The sequence below is a fragment of the Protopterus annectens genome, chromosome 12.part0 (assembly GCF_019279795.1).
Source record: "Protopterus annectens isolate FY-2018-M chromosome 12.part0, PAN1.0, whole genome shotgun sequence".
In the NCBI taxonomy this organism is placed as follows: Eukaryota; Metazoa; Chordata; order Ceratodontiformes; family Protopteridae; genus Protopterus; species Protopterus annectens.
The window spans coordinates 1,114,538,467-1,114,557,160 of record NC_056746.1 but is presented as its reverse complement, the minus strand read 5'-3'; the positions used below and the strand labels follow the sequence as shown (position 1 = coordinate 1,114,557,160).

Sequence of the window (18,694 nt, the reverse complement as noted above, 5' to 3'; positions counted from 1 at the left end):
CCATCAATGGTAATTGAGCACACATGGTTCCAAGTCATTTAGATGAATTCATATGGAGAAGTAAATACGGGGAAGACTTTGATCAGCTATTTCCCTGTTGTCTTGGTCACACAGGGGAATTTCAGGAAGCTCACCAAAGTGAGGGTGCTGAGATGTTGCTACCCAGTGAAGGCAAAAATGAAGAAAGTTCTGAGCTGTGGCCTGGAAATTATATGGACACATTGTACATTGATTCTGACAAGGAGAATGAGGATCCTTTACAGTGATTCACCTAGCATTGCCACCTATCCATTTTTTGTCAGTATAACTGGAAATCAAACTGACTGTCCGGTAGTCCAGAAAACACTGTACACACTCCAGTACTCTGTTTCAAAAAAGAAATAGACTATTGTAGTTTGTTAAATCTGCAGATTTCCTATGCTTTTTAAGTACAGTAAATCCGCAGAAAAAAGGCATCGTGAACAGAAAAAAAAGGTGTTTCCCCTCACCCAACATGACAATGATGTCACAAAATAGGTGGAAAGTGGGTGAGACATGCGAGGAGATGGGCGGGATTATGAGATATGTGAGGGGTGAGGACTAAGTCCAGTTTTAGCCACAACAAAAGGTGGCAACCCTAGATTCACCCTCCCCTTTATTTTATTATTTTTTAATAACTTGCCAGTTGAAATGTATTGCTGTTATAAAAGTTTAACTCATTAGACAAAGCAGTTACAGTGCAAATTTATTTTAGTAGTAAGTTAACAGTAATATTGCTGTTCCTTTAAAATGAATGTAGTTGTAGTGCTGTTCCTTCAGTAGTCTTTCACCAATTATAGTGCTGCTCCTTTAAAATTAATTTTAAAACTTGAACATTCCACATGGCAATACACAAAGAATATTCATGAGGCCAGTAAGGACAGCTTATTACATATTAGTACATGTCAGCGGGTGTTGGATGAGTGGGCGGGCCTTGCTACTGTGCATCCCTGTATGGCACAATGGAATAATGCCACTGGGACAAACTTCACCACTTTGTAAGTTATGCAACAGCGGCCTAGTAAAGGAAACATCAAAAAGTGAAAACGGAGCTGGAAACCAGGTAAATCAAATCAAATACGAACTTCCGAATAAAATAAAATATCTAGTTTAATAATTTTAAGCGCTTTCGGAAGGTCCCATGCCCTTCCTTCCTCAGAAATAACAGACAAAGTCAAACAGAGTCACAGGCAGCAGCTCATATTTAAAAGCAGTTAATTAGTAAACTAAATAATTAAACAATTAAACCATTAAACTATTAAAGACAATCTTGTGGTGTCCATTAATGTCACATCTAGTTAGTCTTACAACAAATAATAAATGTAAAATGTAAAACATTTTACTAAAAATGCATTAAAATCAATGTAGAAATAATTCAATATTTATATTTCATACATTTTGAAACCTGCATAGCAATTCTAATAGTCTTTATTATATATTGATTATAAACTTGCTTTTCAAATTAGCATGCTAAGCTGAAGTAGTGAGTAAATGCCACTCCACAGTAAAAATGATATTAAATCCATTTAAGACAAATCTAAAAGGACATTTGATCAAAGTCAGCTTGCAACACATTTTACATAGTGAAATTAAATTAGATTAAACAAATATTGAAAGGCTTACTGCATAAAACTGGCTTGTAAAACTATCTGTTTAAGGCCAGTTTTTTTAGAATGCAGGCAATAGATATTTGTTCATTTAAGCCTGGTGGGTAACTGGCTGCGGTCCTTATCTGCCAAAATAATTCTTCCATCTCAAGATGGATTTGCCATGGACCTATATATGGAGTGTCATCTACTTGTTTCAGTACTGTAAATCTGAATTTATGGGTTGGATGTTCAATAGTGTGGCAAGCCAAAGCGTTTGTTTCATCTTTCTTAGTCATGGCGTAAGAGTGTTCGTAAATACGCTGTTTGAGCTTATGCTCAGTCTTTCCTATATAGAAGGCATGGCAGTCTGAGCAGGTTGCCACATAAACTATTGCCCTGGTGTTACAATTAAATTTACCTCTGACTTTACATTCAGTGTTGTTTATTTTTACAGAGTATCCTTCTTTGATAAACCCACATTGTCTACAAAACCCACATTTTGCCATGCCTAAATTGTGTGTACGTACCATGGGTTTTCCAGCCTCTAATAAAGTTTTAAGGTTGACCCCTCTTCTAAATGTGATAGCCGGGGGACCCTCAAACTTGTCCTGAAGGTTTCTATCACGTGATATTATGACCCAGTTCTTACATAAGATGTCTCTAATAAATCGGTGATCTATGGAAAAGGTACATAAAAACCTTAAGTTACACTGGGGTTTGCTGTGAGCTACATTTGTGTTTTGCTCTCCGTCTCGTTTGCCATCATCAATATGGAGCTGCAATTCTGTATTCAATATGGGGCTAAAATGCCCTGTGTTCCGCTTCTGTACTACTTCTTCCATAATCTCCACCACCATTTTACACGGATAACCTCTATTGTGAAACATGTTTGAGAGTTTTGCACATTCATTCAGAAAATCTTTATCTTCAGTGACCATCCTAGCTGCCCGTACCTTTTGCCTTTTTACTACGGCTTTCTTTTGATGGTACGGGTAACAGCTAGACTAGTGTAAAAAAACATTAGAATATGTGGGTTTCCTGTAAATAGTGCTTTTAAATCTCAAATTCTGCTCATCTTTGTGTAACATGATATCCAAAAAATGAATACTAGAATGGTGACATTCATAAGTAAATTCCAAAAAATTAGTCAAATTGGAGATAGAAGCAATAAAAGAGGGAATATCTTCGGAAGGCCCTTTCCATAAAAAGAACATGTCGTCCTGGTACCTAGTGTACCAGGCGACATGCCTTTTAAATGTCGGATCATGAAACAACAGAGAATTCTCCCATTGTGCCATAACGCAATTGGCATAGGCCCCTCCACAAGGCGAGCCCATCGCCACGCCAGATGTCTGTAAATACGTACACCCTTCAAACTTGAAAAAATTGTAAATAAGAATTTGCTCAAGAAGGGTCTCTACTATACAGATAGTAGTATTGTTAACCTTCCTGTCAAAAAGGAACTCCCTAATCCACTCTAAGCCTATGTTGTGGGGAATAACCGTGTAAAGGTCTTTTACATCTACTGTGAGGAGAACAAACTCAGAATTAAATGGAATTTTATTTATTTCCCTCAAAAAGCTCCAAGAGTCCTTGCAAATCTGCTTTTCACTAGCTATTAGTGGTTTGAGTAAACTGTCTACATATGTGGCTGCAGCACTCAAAATGGACCCTCTCCCATCAACTATAGGCTTAAACGGTGGATCCGACACTGATTTGTGGATTTTGGGCACCCCAAACAGGAGTGGTAACTTAGATGATGGAATAGTTAAGTACGTATACAAATCAATATCAATGGAATTTTCAAGTAATAAATCATCTAAAATGCCTTTAACTTTACCATATGCTGTATTAATTTCATTGATACTGGCTTCTTGGTATGGTCCTGATGCCAAATGGGTTAACATTTTGTTAACATAAACATGTTGGTCCATAAAAATAAGCCCATTCCCTTTATCGGGTTTCATAACCCTGATGTTACAATCTTTTAGAATCTTAATAAGATCCCTTTGCTGTGTTGATATGTTAAATTTACCACTTTTTATGTTGTTTTGCTTCGATGCCAAGTGTCTTAAATCCAACTCACAGGCCATTTCGAAAACTTTAAGCCTGTCTAAGAGTGGTGGATTAAAGACACTAGCTATCCTAAAATTATTAAGAAGGGTGGGCATGTCACCTAAAGTGGCTCTAAGGTTTAACTTACGTACAAATAAGGGCATGGGACCTTCCGAAAGCGCTTAAAATTATTAAACTAGATCTTTTATTTTATTCGGAAGTTCGTATTTGATTTGATTTACCTGGTTTCCAGCTCCGTTTTCACTTTTTGTTGTTCTTCAGTTTGTCTCAGTCTTTTTGGTTTTCTAGTAAAGGAAACATATTTGATACTGTGCTGTATCTCCTCTTTTTTTCAGTGATGGGTTTATATTTGTAACAGGAAGGCATCGCCTTATTTCCAGTTATCACAGAAAGGGTAAATCGGCTTTGTATTCTTGTAGTACCTCATCTGACATCTGTGTCCTGGCCCAGCAATTAAGGAGTCTCAATCCTCACCACTAACACCAGTGAGGGGCATCTCATACAAGAGGAAAGGATAACAAATACACACAGTAAAGTGCAATTTCCTTAAGAGCACACAGAGATCATAGTCAGTCCAGGGCTGGTCGCTCCCTTGCTCTGCAGGTCCCCAGTAAGACTCCCCACTGGCACAGCTATAGGATCCAGATTGCAACCTAGTAGGCAAGCTAAAACCTCAAGCACCCTCTCTGTCCAACCACCGCTTTGTATCCCTGCCCAAGTAGCTGACACACACACACACACACACACACACACACACACACACACACACACACACTTTGAGAAGAGTTTATACAACCACACGGACACTCCTGGGGAAGGCTGGCACAGGTTCTCCAGCTGTGCCTGTTTTTCCCCAGACTATACGGTAGTACCAGCTGCCACCACCCACTAATATTTATCACCTACTCAAATGCCCTTAAAAGGGTGTCCAATTATTACTGTGCAATATTATTATCCATTTGGTAGTATAGCCCAGGGCTAAAGCTATTGGAGTGGCTTTGTACAATTTTACCAAAAGCATGCAAGTACTCCAAAAAGAGCTTAAATTATCTCTACAAAAACAGCCACAGTTGAAAGGGTTTAAAAATATTTAACAACAAATAGTCAAAACACAAGACAATACGTTTTACTACAGAGTGCTAGTCAAGAGTTCAGAGATCACACAGAAATACTTAAAATAATTCAGTAGTACAGTTCTGACATCACAGAAAAACACAGTCTAATCTTCTAGTTTCTAGCTATTTCTAAGAGAAAACACAAGTCTAAGATAAACTTACATATAGAGCAAGATAGTGCTGGTGAGCTGGATAGTCAAGACAAAAATGCTTAATGCTCTCTGATTCTCTCTGTTTTTAAAATCACATTCCTGGTTCACATTACATCATTCTTCACACTTCCCTGCGTTCCCAGGCTAACAGAAACTGTATTTACATTCTTCACCTCTGGGCAGAAACCAGAGCAATAAAGGACATTTATGCATGCAAATTCTGGCCATTAATGCTGGCCTTAAAACAATAGGCAGGATGCCTAATTCTAGACTTACTGGCTCCGAGTTTTAACATCAAAGGGTCACAACATGCTTAGGGTTACCATCTGTCCCACTTTACAAGGGACAGTCCCTCTTTGGGCAGTTGGGTCTTGCAAAAAAATTGAAATAATGACAAATGTCCTGAGATTGTAGGACAAAAATATTTTCTGTATTTTATAGGTTCATACTAGGCTATCTGCCCTAGGGCATTTATAAGCCTAGCCAGAATGTGTTTGACTTTCGCCACCCATTTTAAATTTATTTTGCTATGCCCTTTTTCGAGGTTTGTATACTGTGCTTCTGTCTAACAGTGACACAGAAGTGATACCCGGGGTAAACCTACGATCTCCCATCCACTCATCAAGATTCCTCTTGAAGAGAGTCAATGAGGGACTCTGCCTAACCTGGACTGGGATTTTATTCCAGAGTGAAGGGATCCTCTGGGTTATGAATCTGTCCCTCCAGCATGTCCTATTTATTTCAGTGTTGAGGTTCAAGTCTCTCGAGCGCGTAGCTCGATGGGATTTGGATTTTCTGCGGTGCAGATTGTCCATTAATTTCGGGTTGGACATGGCTTTATACGTCAGGCACAGACCGCCTCTGAACAGGCAGTATGCCACTGAGTAGAGCTGGAGTTTCTTTAACCGGGCAGCATATGGCATCTGTTTGAGCTCTTTGATCCTCTTGGTGAGGTACTTTTGGGGTCTTTCCAGTTGCTGCAGGTGTCTGGTAAGGTACATCCCAAAAGGGGCATTGTACTCAATTATGGGCCTGATGAGGGATGAGTAAAGAGGCATGATGGCCTCCTTTCTTTAATAGTTGCATAAAACAGTTATTTTGTTTCTTGTTATAAGAAACAGAATAAGCAACTGAAATGCTACAAGAATAAGTTTTTATTTTGGCAAAAAAGTAAAGTTCTTTCATTTGTACTTGCCGTGGATATGTTTTGCCCTGCAAAATCTGAAGTTTCTATAAAAAATGTCCCACTTTGGGCATTTGAAAAGGTGGCAACCCTAGCCTTTACTTGGTCAGTAAGAGTCCACTGCTGTTACATTTTTCCCAGTGCCACATGTAACACTATTTTTACCATTTAAGACAACAAGCCTGTGGTTTACCTTAAAATGTACAGATGACAGAATTATCTCCAAAATCCTATCTGGCTAGGCTGGCAGCCTTCATCTATCTTCACCCAAACTTCACAAGTCGTAGGCTGCACAGTAGCAAGTCATGCCTAAATCCCGCCCAGGGTCTAACAATCGGTGACGTCTTAGTACATTTAAATAATATTCAAACTGATAACAGTATAAATATTCATTGTCTGTTCGTACTTTATCCTTTTCCGAAATGTTGTGCGATCTTGGACTTGGTATATTTAATTAGCGGGGCGCGCAGGGGAACTTGCCCCCCCCCCCCCCCCCAGAAACGAAGGAAAAAATTGGACTATAACTGCAAATATTTTTTTTCCTTTGCTTTTGCAGGGAGCAAGCCCCCCTGCACCCCCCAATTAAATATACCAACTTTGAAATCGCACTACATTGAGGAAAAGGATAAACTACAAATAGTTAATGAATATTCATGTCATATCAGCTATCAATCAGTAAGACCACGCCCTCATTTGCACAGAACTGCCTGCAAGGTCTACATTACTATGAAGCCATTTAGTCTCATATTTCCCATTAAGGAGGTTGAAACCATTATTTCATTCGAAGGTAATCGGTTGGTTGACAGAAATGATGAGCATGTATCATTGGTGTGTTGCAGTGCCGAATTTAAGGGCTGTTTTTTTAGGCTGTGGGCTGGGTTGTTTACTACTGCGCATATGAGGTGGGGCGCGGTGACTGCTGTAATACAAAGCGCCAAACCAAAAGGCATTATTTATAAACTATTTGAAAACAGAAATAAACACAAGCAGTAAAAGGTTTACATTATAGACATTTTTACGTAGTCGAGGCTTTAACTTGACTACTTATTTTTTGCAGTTTTGGTTTATCAGAGAGCATCACTTCACTTTCATTTTCCTGCCAGTGCCAGTAGACGTGATTTGCAAGAAAACGAAACTTACGAAATATAAAAGGAACTACGTACTAACGTTCCACCTTAAGCTTTTGTAGTAACGTTACTGTGGATCTGAAAATAACTGATAAACTCGCCGGATAAAGCTATGTTGAGGTTAATTTACTGTGGTATGTATTTTAGCATAAAACAAACGTGTTAGTAAAGTGTTGTACTGCCACACTTGTAAATCTGTACGTAATAATAAAAAAATAAGCCTCTTAATAAGCTGTGCGAGAGCAGACTCTTAAACGTAGATCTGGGAATTTCTGTAATCTCTCAGTAGAAAGAAGTAATGTGCTTGAAATTAATGTGGCACACAGAAATATAAGTAGTTAATGTTCCACGTCTAAGAAGCATCCAATTTTTCATCATTGTAAGGTAAGGCTGTCGTAAACAGCTCTCTTGGCTTCCTCAACTTGTTTATTTCCGCATTATACTTGCTTATTTTCTTTTGTCTTACAACCCATAACGTTGCCTTTTTGTGTTTGCGTTAATTTTACTTAAAACTACGTGTTGTATAGTTTTAAAGCATATTTTGAACTAAGAAGATTTAAGTGAACGTGTAAGATATAGATACCCGACAGGGTGTGTGTTGAGTATAATTAAAATGCCTGACGGGTGTGTGTTGATGTATAAGTAAGGGGGCGGTGTTAGTATGAGGCCCGACACCTGCACCCCAGTAAGGGCGTTAATTATACATTAACACACACCCTGGAGGGCATTATTGGGCTTGGAGAATTATCTCTCTGTAAAATTGTCTTTTTTTTAGTACCATATTTTTGATGTAAAATAGTGCCTTCGCCTAATGTTTCAAACTTTGTGTTAATTGTGTTGAAGAAAACATTTTACATCAAACGTATGTAAACAAATGTAGTACTTAAAAGTAAAACACAACAATTTTATACACTTCATTCTTTTTCTCTCTCTAATATGCATTCCCTTTTGCTTTCACATACACATACATGTACTCCCATACAGTCTCCTTAGACGTTGCCCGTTCGATTCTTAGAGCGTCTTCTGTGAGGCGACATGCGTGAATGGGCGTTCCTTTGGTGAAGGTTGTGCGTTAGGCCCGGCAAGCCAGCACATAAAAATCTATTGCTAATCATTAGCGGACCAGAGTTCTGCTGTGGTGACCCCTGACCGTGAAAAGCCGAAAGACGCAAACATTCACTCACACGCAGACAGAAGCTTTAACACACTCGTATACATACTTTTTTTCTGTTTATTATTTAATTTTTACACTCGCTAAACAGCGAAAAGCTGCTTGGAGTGTGTAAAGTAATTGTGGGCCATTGGTGTGTTTGCAGTTTGAGCTCCATGGCAGCTTGGTATGCTATCATGAAGAGGTGGACTCATTTTTTTTCAGCGAGCATTATGTGTACATTAACACCCTGCTGGAGAACATTCTCTCTCCAGCCAGGGTGCTGCTGTACAGTTTGCCATTCTCTGTTTGAGGTTGAGTGCTAGGCGGTAATGAAGAACTTTGCAATGAGCATAATGCTTTGGTGGTCGTAGATGCAAGCTGTGCTCTGTCCAGAATTATCGCCATCCTTTTTTTGCTTTACTGGTAATTACTGTTGTGTTATGGTATCCAGGCAGGGTGTATTTTTCTTTCTTTTAGAATGCTGAACTCCTCAAAGTTGCATACATTTGTCTTCAAAAGAGATGCTAAGGTATTTACAAGTAAAGTTTGGTTGTACGATGTTTACTTGCTGTACCAGGATAAGTTAACTGATCAAAATGGACCTATTTTAGCTGTAAGTAGGCTCCAGGCAAAAGGTGTACGATGTCAGTAACATCGGCACGGGCAGTAGCAAAAGTTTAATAAAACTAGCCAGGTAGAGCACACAGCCTAAAAAGTTTTCCCCATCATAAAATATATTATGCAAGAACAACTTGGGTTATGATTTAACTATGATTTAGTTGTCAAGACACCTACCTCTAAACTTCATTTCCTTGCCTTGGAATCGAAAGAAGGAAAAGCCCACCCACCTTTTAAGTTTAACTTCTCTCCTCCTTTAGCAGAGGAGTTTCTGTTTGCATGAAATAACATGGATACAACTGCGGTGGTGGTGCTGCGGTGGCGTCGCTTTACAGTAAAACGTCCTGTTCGATTCTCAGCTAGAGCGTCTTCTGTGTGGAGACATGCATGAATGGGAGTACCTTCTTTGAAGGTTGTGCGTCAGGGCCGGCAACTCGGCACGTAAAAATCTACTGCCAATCATTAGCGGACCAGAGTTCCGCTGTGGCAACCACTAACCGGGAAAAGCCGAAAGATACAACAACTGTAGGTTTTTACTGTGAGACACTATCCACAGTCTTCCATAAGTAACCAGTATTTCTGTTAGCAGTTACAGATATATATATGCAGAGTGTTGTGTTTTTCACTATTTTTATTCACAGAGGAAGATAAACGGTTTACCATCAAAATGAAGAGATGAAGGTTCGGCAAACATGGGAATGCTGAACATCATTTATTTGGCTGATTCCCATATTGCCGAAAAAGAAGTTATGTCTTACCATAACGTTCCATCTGTATTGTTGATCCTCGTTCACTCATTACATATGGGTTACGGTTCCGATATCGGAACCGAGCTGGCCATATACCAAGCTCGTGCCAGCGATAAACTCTCGAGCTAAGCAATCTCTTGCCCATAATCCCCCTCTCCCTGTTACCTCAGATTGAGTTTGCAAGTCAGAAAAAGGTAGAGGCTATCTGGTCAAAATGAACTAAAGAGAAGGCTGGTGAGATCCACTAGAAGCCATAGGAGGGGGAAGGAGGGAGGGTTGTAATGAGTGGACGAGGATCAACAATACAGATGAAACGTTATGGTAAGACCTAACTTCTTTATCTGATATTGTTAATCCTCGTCCACTTCCTTGTGTATGGGACAGAGTCCCCAGCTACCTCTATTCCTGGGAGGCTTTCATGGAAGGACATTCCTGAGCACCATAGAACCAAAAGATGCTCTTCCCCTGGAGGCCAAGTCCAACTTGGTAATGATTGATAAAGGTATGAGGAGTGGCCCAAGTTGCAGCTGCGCAGATGTCATGTAAAGAAGCTCTGGCATGGACGGCAGCAGAAGTTGCCACTGACCTTGTTGAATGAGCCTTGATGGTAGTTGGCAAAGAAGTATTGTGTACCGAATAAATACGGGTCACAGTGTCTTTTAACCATCTAGCCAGTATGACCTTAGCAACAGCACATCCTAAGCTAAATCCAGAAAAAGCCAAGAATAACTGGTCTGATTTACGGAAAGATTTAGTCCTTTGCAAATAGAAACAGAGTTGTCTGTGTGCATCTAGGGTATGTAGGCAGTACTCTTCCCTCATTAGAATGATCAGGAAAAAACACTGGCAATTCAGTGGTCTGATTAATAGACATTTCAGAAATGACTTTTGGCAAGAAGGAAGGGTTAGTTTTTAAGGATACCCTATCTGGATGAAAAATCAAGTATGGACTCTTTGTATATAGGGCCTGAAGATCAGAGATACGTCTGGCAGAAGTAATAGCGACCAAAAACAAGGTCTTCCACGACAGATATTTGAGGTCGCATGAAGCAGCTGGTTCAAAAGGGGGCAATGTCAGAGCTTGAAGAACTAAAGATAAATCCCAAGGTTGAATAGGTTCCCTGAAAAGGGGTTTCAGATGATTCACACCCTTTATGAAGGCTTTACATGACTTGTGAGACATGAGGGAGGAGTCTTGGACATTCTCGTGGAAATTAGAGATCGCAGCCAAATGTACTGTAATGGTAGATGCTGACAGCCCCGATTGAAATAGGCTGGTTAGATATTAGAGTACCATCGACACCTCTGCTGAAAAGGGATCAATTTCCTTATCTTTCAGCCAACAGGTAAATCTTTTCCATTTGCTTAGATAAGTCATTCTAGTGGAGGGCTTATGAGATGCAGTTAGAATGTCCTGTACTTGTGAGGGAAGATCATTTTGTCTGGCAATCAAGGGAATTGGAGGAGCCAAGCTGTGAGCTTCAGATTGTGCAGGTTGGGGTGAATCAGATTCTGCGGATGGGAGATCAACTCCGAGGTTGGACGAAGAATCCATGGTTGATCTAGCAGGTGAGGCCACAGAAAGGGGAACCAAATCTGACTAGGCCAATATGGAGCAATAAGGATCACTTTCCTGTTCAATCGATGGGCTTTCTTTAGAAATGGGAATGAGGGGAGTGGGTGTGAAGGCATAAAGAAGACCCAAGGGCCAATTGTGAATTAGAGTGTCCCTGGGTGACTGTCCCGGAGGGGGAATCAGGGCAAAGTAGTTGCTGCATTTGAAGTTGGTCGGGGATGCAAAGAGGTTGCAGCACGGATGGCCCCAATGTGGAAGATCTCTGCCATTATGAGAGGATTCCGGGACCACTCGTGAGGTTGAAGAATGCACCTGCTGAGTCAGTTTGCTATCACGTTGGAACTCCCAGGAATGTGCATTGCTAGAAGAAAGCAGTTGGTAGCCATTCCCCATTGCCATATCCTCATGGCCTCTCGACGGAGAGGGTAGGATTTGGTTCCGCCCTGTTTGTTGATGTACCAGACTACCGCCATGTTGTCTGATTGTATCGCAATTGTTTCTGACGACAGTAAGGGATGGAATGCCTGCAACACCAGAAGCACCACTCTCAGCTCTAAAACATTTATATGCAGATGGGTCTCCACTTCGGACCAAGTGCCTTGGACTGTCTGACCCTGACATAGCCCTCCCCACCCCATCAGGGAGGCGTCCGTGGTCACTGAAGCCTTGGGCTGCTGAGGGGAGTAGGGGTGAGACCACTGTGACGGGTTCCGATTCAACCACCACTTTAGATGTTTGCATCTCTGAGTTATGTGAATCTTGGCTGAAAGGGGAAGCTGAAAAGGATACCATTGGGTGAGCAATAGCCATTGTAGAAGCCTCATGTGAAACCTGGTTAAGGGGACAATGGTGATGCAAGCTGCCATGGAGCCCAACAGCTGCAGGATCGAGTGAGCTGTGGACTTTTCCATTGAGAGAAAAACAGTTGCTGTCTGATTCTTGATATTCTGTGTTCTGGTATGGATGCTGTACAAGTTTTTGAGTCCAAAATGACCCCTATGAATTCTGTGGACTGAGAAGGGGTGAGATTGGATTTCTGCCAGTTTATTGTTCTGCCCAACTTTTCGATAGTATTGAGAGTATGCTAGGGCTTCCTCCAATAGGTGTCTGGTGGGGGGAGGAGAGGAGACAGCCATCTAGATATGGAAAAACCTGAAAACCTTGAAGTCGCAGGTGAGCTGTGACAACTGCCATGCCCTTTGGGGGCTGTAGAGAGTCTAAAGGGCAGTACTCTGAACTGGTAATGACTGGCTTCCGCACAGAAGCGCGGGAATCTTCTTGATGGTCTGTCCACCTTTATGTGGTAGTATGCATCCTGAAGATCTGTCGAGCACATCCAATTGTCTTTTTCCAAGAGAGGAATGATAGACTGTATAGTGACCATCCGAAATTTTTGCACACTCACAAATTTGTTTAGCACACTGAGATCCAAAATTGGTCTCCAGTCCCCGGTTTTCTTTGGCACCAAAAATAGTCTCTAGTAGAATCCGGATCCTGTCTGGTCTGTTGGGACTACTTGGATGACTCTCTTGTTTGGCAGCTTTGTAATCTCTAGAGCTGCTTCTTCCCTTTGACTGGGTGGATCGTCAGGAAATCTTGATGGAGGGACAGCACAAAGTTAGAAGGGGATCTTGTAACCTCTGGTTATTATCCTTTGTACCCAAGAATCGTTGGTAATGGTTAGCCAGGCAGAAGGGTACAAAGAGAAATGTCCCCCAACCACTTCCAGAGGAAACGGGTTGGGCTGCTCTTCAGGACCGCTGGTAGGATTGCCCGGAGAAGGAATCTCTGGAACCCTGATTACGTGGACCGCCTCTGCCCCGGAAGGGGCATCTTCCTTGTGAGTTTCCCCCTCTGCCCCTATGGGAAAAATCGGCCTGTATGTCACGGAAAGGACCTTGAGATTTTCTGTACCACATCTCCCTGCTCTTTTGGTTTCTGGAGAAAGCATGTTGGGGGAAATCATAACGGACACCTACGGCAGACAGGGTCTTACCGTTCTGTTCACACCTGGTCAATGTAGTTTTGACTTTGGGTCCAAACAAGGAGGACTCCTCTATGGGAGCATTGAGAAAGGAAGCCTTGAAGGGTTCTGCGAAATTACACAAGCGCATCCAGGCATGTAGTTTCAAAACAATGCCTGAACTCGCTGCTCTAGCCGCTCCTTCTGATGCATGGGGTACTAAGCGCATGGAGGAGTTCGAAATCGATTCAATAGTGGCCAGCTGAGAGGCCACTTTGTCATGGACCTCATCAGACACGGTACCTGCCAAAGTTTCAGAGAGCTCAGATACTAGGTCTCTTTGAAGTCTGGTGAAGTGTGCCATGTAATTCAGGGACCTGATAGCAAAGGTCGCTGGTGCAAAGGTGCGCTTCCCTATCCTATTCAATGCTCTGGACTCTTTGTTGGGCGGATGGACAGTCTGGCTTTCCTCTTCTGCCAGGTCTTTCTTAGTTGCGGCTGCCACCACCAGAGCATCTACAGGGAGACCTTTAGACCAGTGAGGTTCAGAATCGGGGGGGGGGGGACAAGATTGTCTGACCTCTGGGGAATGGCCTCAACAATATCCGGGGTCTTCCATACACGCTGCACAGAGCTGGACCAGTTCGTCTGCAGGTGGGGTAACTCGGGAGGTAGGGGTCCGGGTGCAAAAAGTCTGCAGGAACGCAGACTTCCTCAGAAGTCTGGTTAGAGGACTGCCATTCACCTCTCTGTTTAAGGATTTTTAGGATATCACCAAAGGATATGTCAGAAGGTGAACTAGGGGACCCTTCCCCATCATCAAAATCTGTGTTTTCAGTGAGAGACTGTCAGAAGAAAAATTCAAGCGAGTCACATCTACCTCAGGTGATGAAAATTTCCTTTAACTGCTAACCAGATTACAGCAACATGTTGGCCAAGATGATCTCAATCTGATCAGCTTGGTTACTGACATCAACTTTTATCCTTTCCTGTTACTAGCCAAAATAGTTTTTGTTACATTTCTAACAGTTGACAGTTGGCTATGAAAAACAACTAGGATCACAATTTACCTCAGAAAAGAATGTTTTACCTCAAAACCACAGCTAGTGTAGAATGTTTACGTCAAAACCACAGTTAGTGTAGAACGTTTACCTCAAAACCGCAGTGGTAGCTGGAATTTTCCAGAGCCTGCCTCAGTAAATTAACTCTTATTCAGAAGTATAGAAAATAGGTGTTATTCAAGTTCATAAGCAAACTACATCTATCATAGATAAAGCCCATCTTTAATAAGCATGGTTCAGTGACCTTTTCTTACCAACACTTCAGCAAATAGCATATTCATTTTGCTAGATGGGAGAAAGAGACAAATAATAGTATGTTTTAAAACTTTTTCTCTTAACAGAGACTCCTCAGTGGAGTCCATATGCTTCCTCTTGCATGAGGATTTCCGATGAACTTCCTCAGAGGGAGACGCTGGGGAAGACAACACCAAGGGGGTATCCTGTGGGAGTATATCCTGAGATCTCTGCGCCCGGTGTCCACTAGAAGCGACCTGTGTACGTAGTGGTCCAGAGGAGGATGGTGAGATAGTAAGCACAGTATCAGTGGTAGATGCCAAGGCCTTCTCCATGACTTGGAAGGCAGGTCCCCTAGAAGAGGGGTAGAGTGCCCAAGGGGGAAGTCACCTCTCCTCTAAGTGATCCAGCCTGCCCAGGACGGCTGAGAAAAGTCAAATCCTGGGTTGTAGCAAAATTTTTTTGCCACGAAGGCAACTGCGGCTCCTTAGAGAGATCCGTAGAGGGGGAAGACTGTACTATGTCAATAGATTTCAAGGGAGAAGGATAGGTCTTGAGAGGTGGAATTCCTCTGGCCAAAAGCACTTGATCCACAAGTTGCAATACGTCATGTTGGGAGAGGCTTCTGGTAGATCTCACAGAAACAGATGAGGGGGAAACAGGTCTATCTAGAGATGAGGGCAGGTCTGTGCCCATCTCAGTAGACTGCACCGAAAACAACGGTGTCGTAAAGGACTGCACCACAGGTGTCTGCACCGAGGAAGTCATTGGTGCCGATGTAATGGTCTGCACCGATGAGGTCTGTGCCGAAGTAGTTGTCTGTGCAGAGGTTGGAACCGATAAAATAGTAAACAAGGACTGAGCTGTTGGTTCCGAAACAATGGTGGTCTACGCCGACTGTGAGGTCGGTGCCGGTAAAGAAGTCTGAACTGAGGGGCCCCTCAGTTCCAATACAGCAAAGGACATCGGTGGTGCAGAGGACTTTTTCGGAGCCGAAGATCTAGGCGCCGAAGGTGTCTGATCCGAAGCAGAAATCTTTACTTTCTTTCTTGGTTGGTGAGAGTCCCCAGCTGGGGGCGAAGGAAGAGATTTAGCCTTAGAAGCATCCTCAGACTACTTTTTATGGGATCTTGGAGGGGGTTGAGGCCTCTGAAAAGGGAGACTTTAGTAACCCTTTCAGCAAAAGTTTATTTTTCCTCTCTATCAGTGTCCTGTTGAAAAAATTCGTACAAATCCCACAGGGTGGGTCAACAGTTAAGTGAGGCGCACCTAAACAGAAAACACACAAAGAATGTGCATCTGAAGTAGGTAGTTTATGTCCACAATCATAACATCTTTTAAAACCAGTGCTACCTTTTTTATCTGTCATGTTAAAGGAAAGGCAAATACCAACAATAATACAAAAACACAGAATTACTCGAAGGAAAGGCCATCTACCAACTATGGTAATCAACTGATACCTTACATTAGATAAAAAGGGTGAAAGTGACTAAAATGTTTCTAGAAAACTGAAAGAAAAGGGAGTCGCTAAATGTGATAAGTAAGAGAGGTCAGAAAATCTACTTTTCTGAGAGAAAAAGTCTGTATTTTGAAATAAAAGGACAAAAAAAGGTTTCACTTAGCTCAAGAGCAACAGCCTGACACGACCTGATGGTGACACGACAAACTAAATCTGAGGTAACAGGGAGAGGGGGATTATGGGTAAGAGATTGCTTAGCTCGAGAGTTTATCACTGGCGTGAGCTTGGTATATGGCCGGCTCTGTTCCGATATCGGAACCGTAACTCATGCATAAGGAAGTGGATGAGTATTAACAATATCAGATCTTCAATTCTGCGAGTGTACTTTGCAGCGAATGCCACTGCATTCACTTGTATGCGGTTGAGATTATGAGTAGAGATCGTGGTACAGTGCGGGTTGGGAAACTTCTCCTTTTCCTCACTGTAGTGCGATCTCCGAGTTGGAATATATAGTTTGCAGGGTGTGGTTAGGGGGCTGGCCTGAGTTGCCTCCCTGCAAAAACATGAATTCCATTGCTGTGCAGTACTGAACTGCATCTGTTCGTACTGCTAGAAAGCAGGCAGGTAAGTTGTAGCAGGTAAGAGAATTATGGCTGACCTCAAAACCTGCCGAATTCGAAATCTTCAGTATTTTGATTTGACAGTGTTGGCTAATTTGTAGAACGTCTGTGTTTTCTCTTGGAATTTTGACCGGATTACGTTGCAATGTCTGATTTTGATAGTAACCTAGAGAAGCTGTCTATGCACTTGGCTGTTGGGGGTTAATCCATATGGCTCACGTTCTTTAGGGCATTCCTTATTTGAACAGTCCTGTCTGTGTGGTAGGAGAACATGAAAAATGCCTTTATATCTTGCAAGAAAAAGTATTTTCAGACTTTTTTTTTCTAAATGTCACAGAAAACCATGCTGCAACAATAAAATTATTAATGTCTTATAACTGTATAAATAACCATTATTGCACATTGGAGTCATTATTTTGGTAATAAGATGAACATAATTTTTTTTTTTTATTAATTGATGGCATGGTTTATCCAGCAAATCACATGTTTCAGTAAGAATACCCCACTTTGTGTGTCTGGAAAGGTGGCAGTCCTAACAGATGACCACATTTTTGCATAGTGATATATATGTAGGAGTTATTTTCTGTAACTGCAACAGTTTTATAGAGAGTAGTGGTGAGTCTATGTTAGAAGCTCTACGTTACTGAACTTCGAATACCATATGGTTGACACCATATGATCGAAGCTTAGTAACTTCGAATATGTAATAAAAAAAATAAAAGGAAGTGCTGTAAGGGAGGTAAGCCTGCCTGCACCCCCCCCACACCCCCGCTACTTAAATATACCAATTTCGAGATCGCACTACTGTGCGGAAACGGAAAATTTCTGTTTTCCTACACTGTAGCACAATCTCGTAGTTGGTATATTTAAGTAGTGGGGGTGCATGGGGGTTTGCCCCCTTGCTTACAGTAATTAGTTTTCATTTCTTTCATTTTTTTATTACTTATTCGATGTTACTGAACTTCGATGATATGGTGTTGGACCATATCATATTCGAAGTTCAGTAACTTCGAGTTTGTAATATAGACCCATGGTGGTAGGTCTTAAAAACAGCACATAGAAGTATTAATTTGTCATGTTGAAGGATCGTGGTGTTGATGAAGTGTTAGTTTAAATAGAAGTCTCCACAAAAAATAAACTCCAAACTCGCCTTACTAAATATGAGCCTAAGAAGTATGTGCATTAAAATCCATGACATACATGCTTATTTTGCCACATACACTCCTGATGTAGTCATAGCTTCTGAAAACCTGGTTAAAAAAAGAAATGAAATAAAAGGATAATGAGATCACCCCCAGGATACACTAATAAAGGATAATGAGATCACCCCCAGGATACACTAATAAAGGATAATGAGATCATCCCCAGGATACAGTATACTCAGCCATGACTGACGGAACAAGTGTGCGGGTGGTATAACAGTTCTCTTTAAAAAAATCCCTAACCATTACCTTACTTCACAGGAAATACCCAAATTTAACAATTAGACTACCTAAAAATCAACAGTAGGAAACTGTTTAACATCAGTTTATATGCTACCAGGGAATAACGTTGATACTGCTGAAAGCATTTTGTATTGGGTATCTCATCAAATTAACCATGAGACTATAATACTCGGGAGAATTAAATATAGACTGGCAACTCATAATTTTCACTACCCCCACTGAATCCATTAACTTGTACAATTTCAGACCATTAATAACCACACCTATTAAAATCAATAAAACTTCAGGGAGACACACTATTAGATTGGATTCTTACAAACAGACCAGACTGTTAAAAAGTAGGCTACCTCTCAGCATAAGTGACCCACATACCAGCGTTTGCTATTGGAACAAGTTAAACATATTTTTAATCGGATACGAAATACAACCAATATCAGCAAAAATATTTTCAGTGAAACACTATAATTGGAATGTACTTAAAACAATGCTGTTAGACACTGCTATAGAATATCTTAATAGTATATTCTTGCAGACCTTAAATCTAGGATCAATGCGA

General features: G+C 41.4%; 1 protein-coding gene across 5 annotated transcripts in view; it reads left to right on the top strand.

Annotated features, from left to right (window-relative positions):
• The first annotated feature begins 6,844 nt into the window (after positions 1-6,844).
• The window catches only part of LOC122817012, a 505,254-nt gene continuing 493,404 nt past the window's right edge, over positions 6,845-18,694 (top strand). For 4 of the 5 annotated variants that reach the window (XM_044090123.1, XM_044090122.1, XR_006367137.1 and 1 more), the window contains exon 1: positions 6,845-6,920. In XM_044090123.1, coding sequence (XP_043946058.1) covers positions 6,860-6,920 — 61 coding nt within the window. In that variant the 5' untranslated portion in view covers positions 6,845-6,859. Of the gene's footprint in view, positions 6,921-7,037; positions 7,395-18,694 lie in introns of those variants that run through there. The other variant, XM_044090124.1, reaches the window with a different exon arrangement.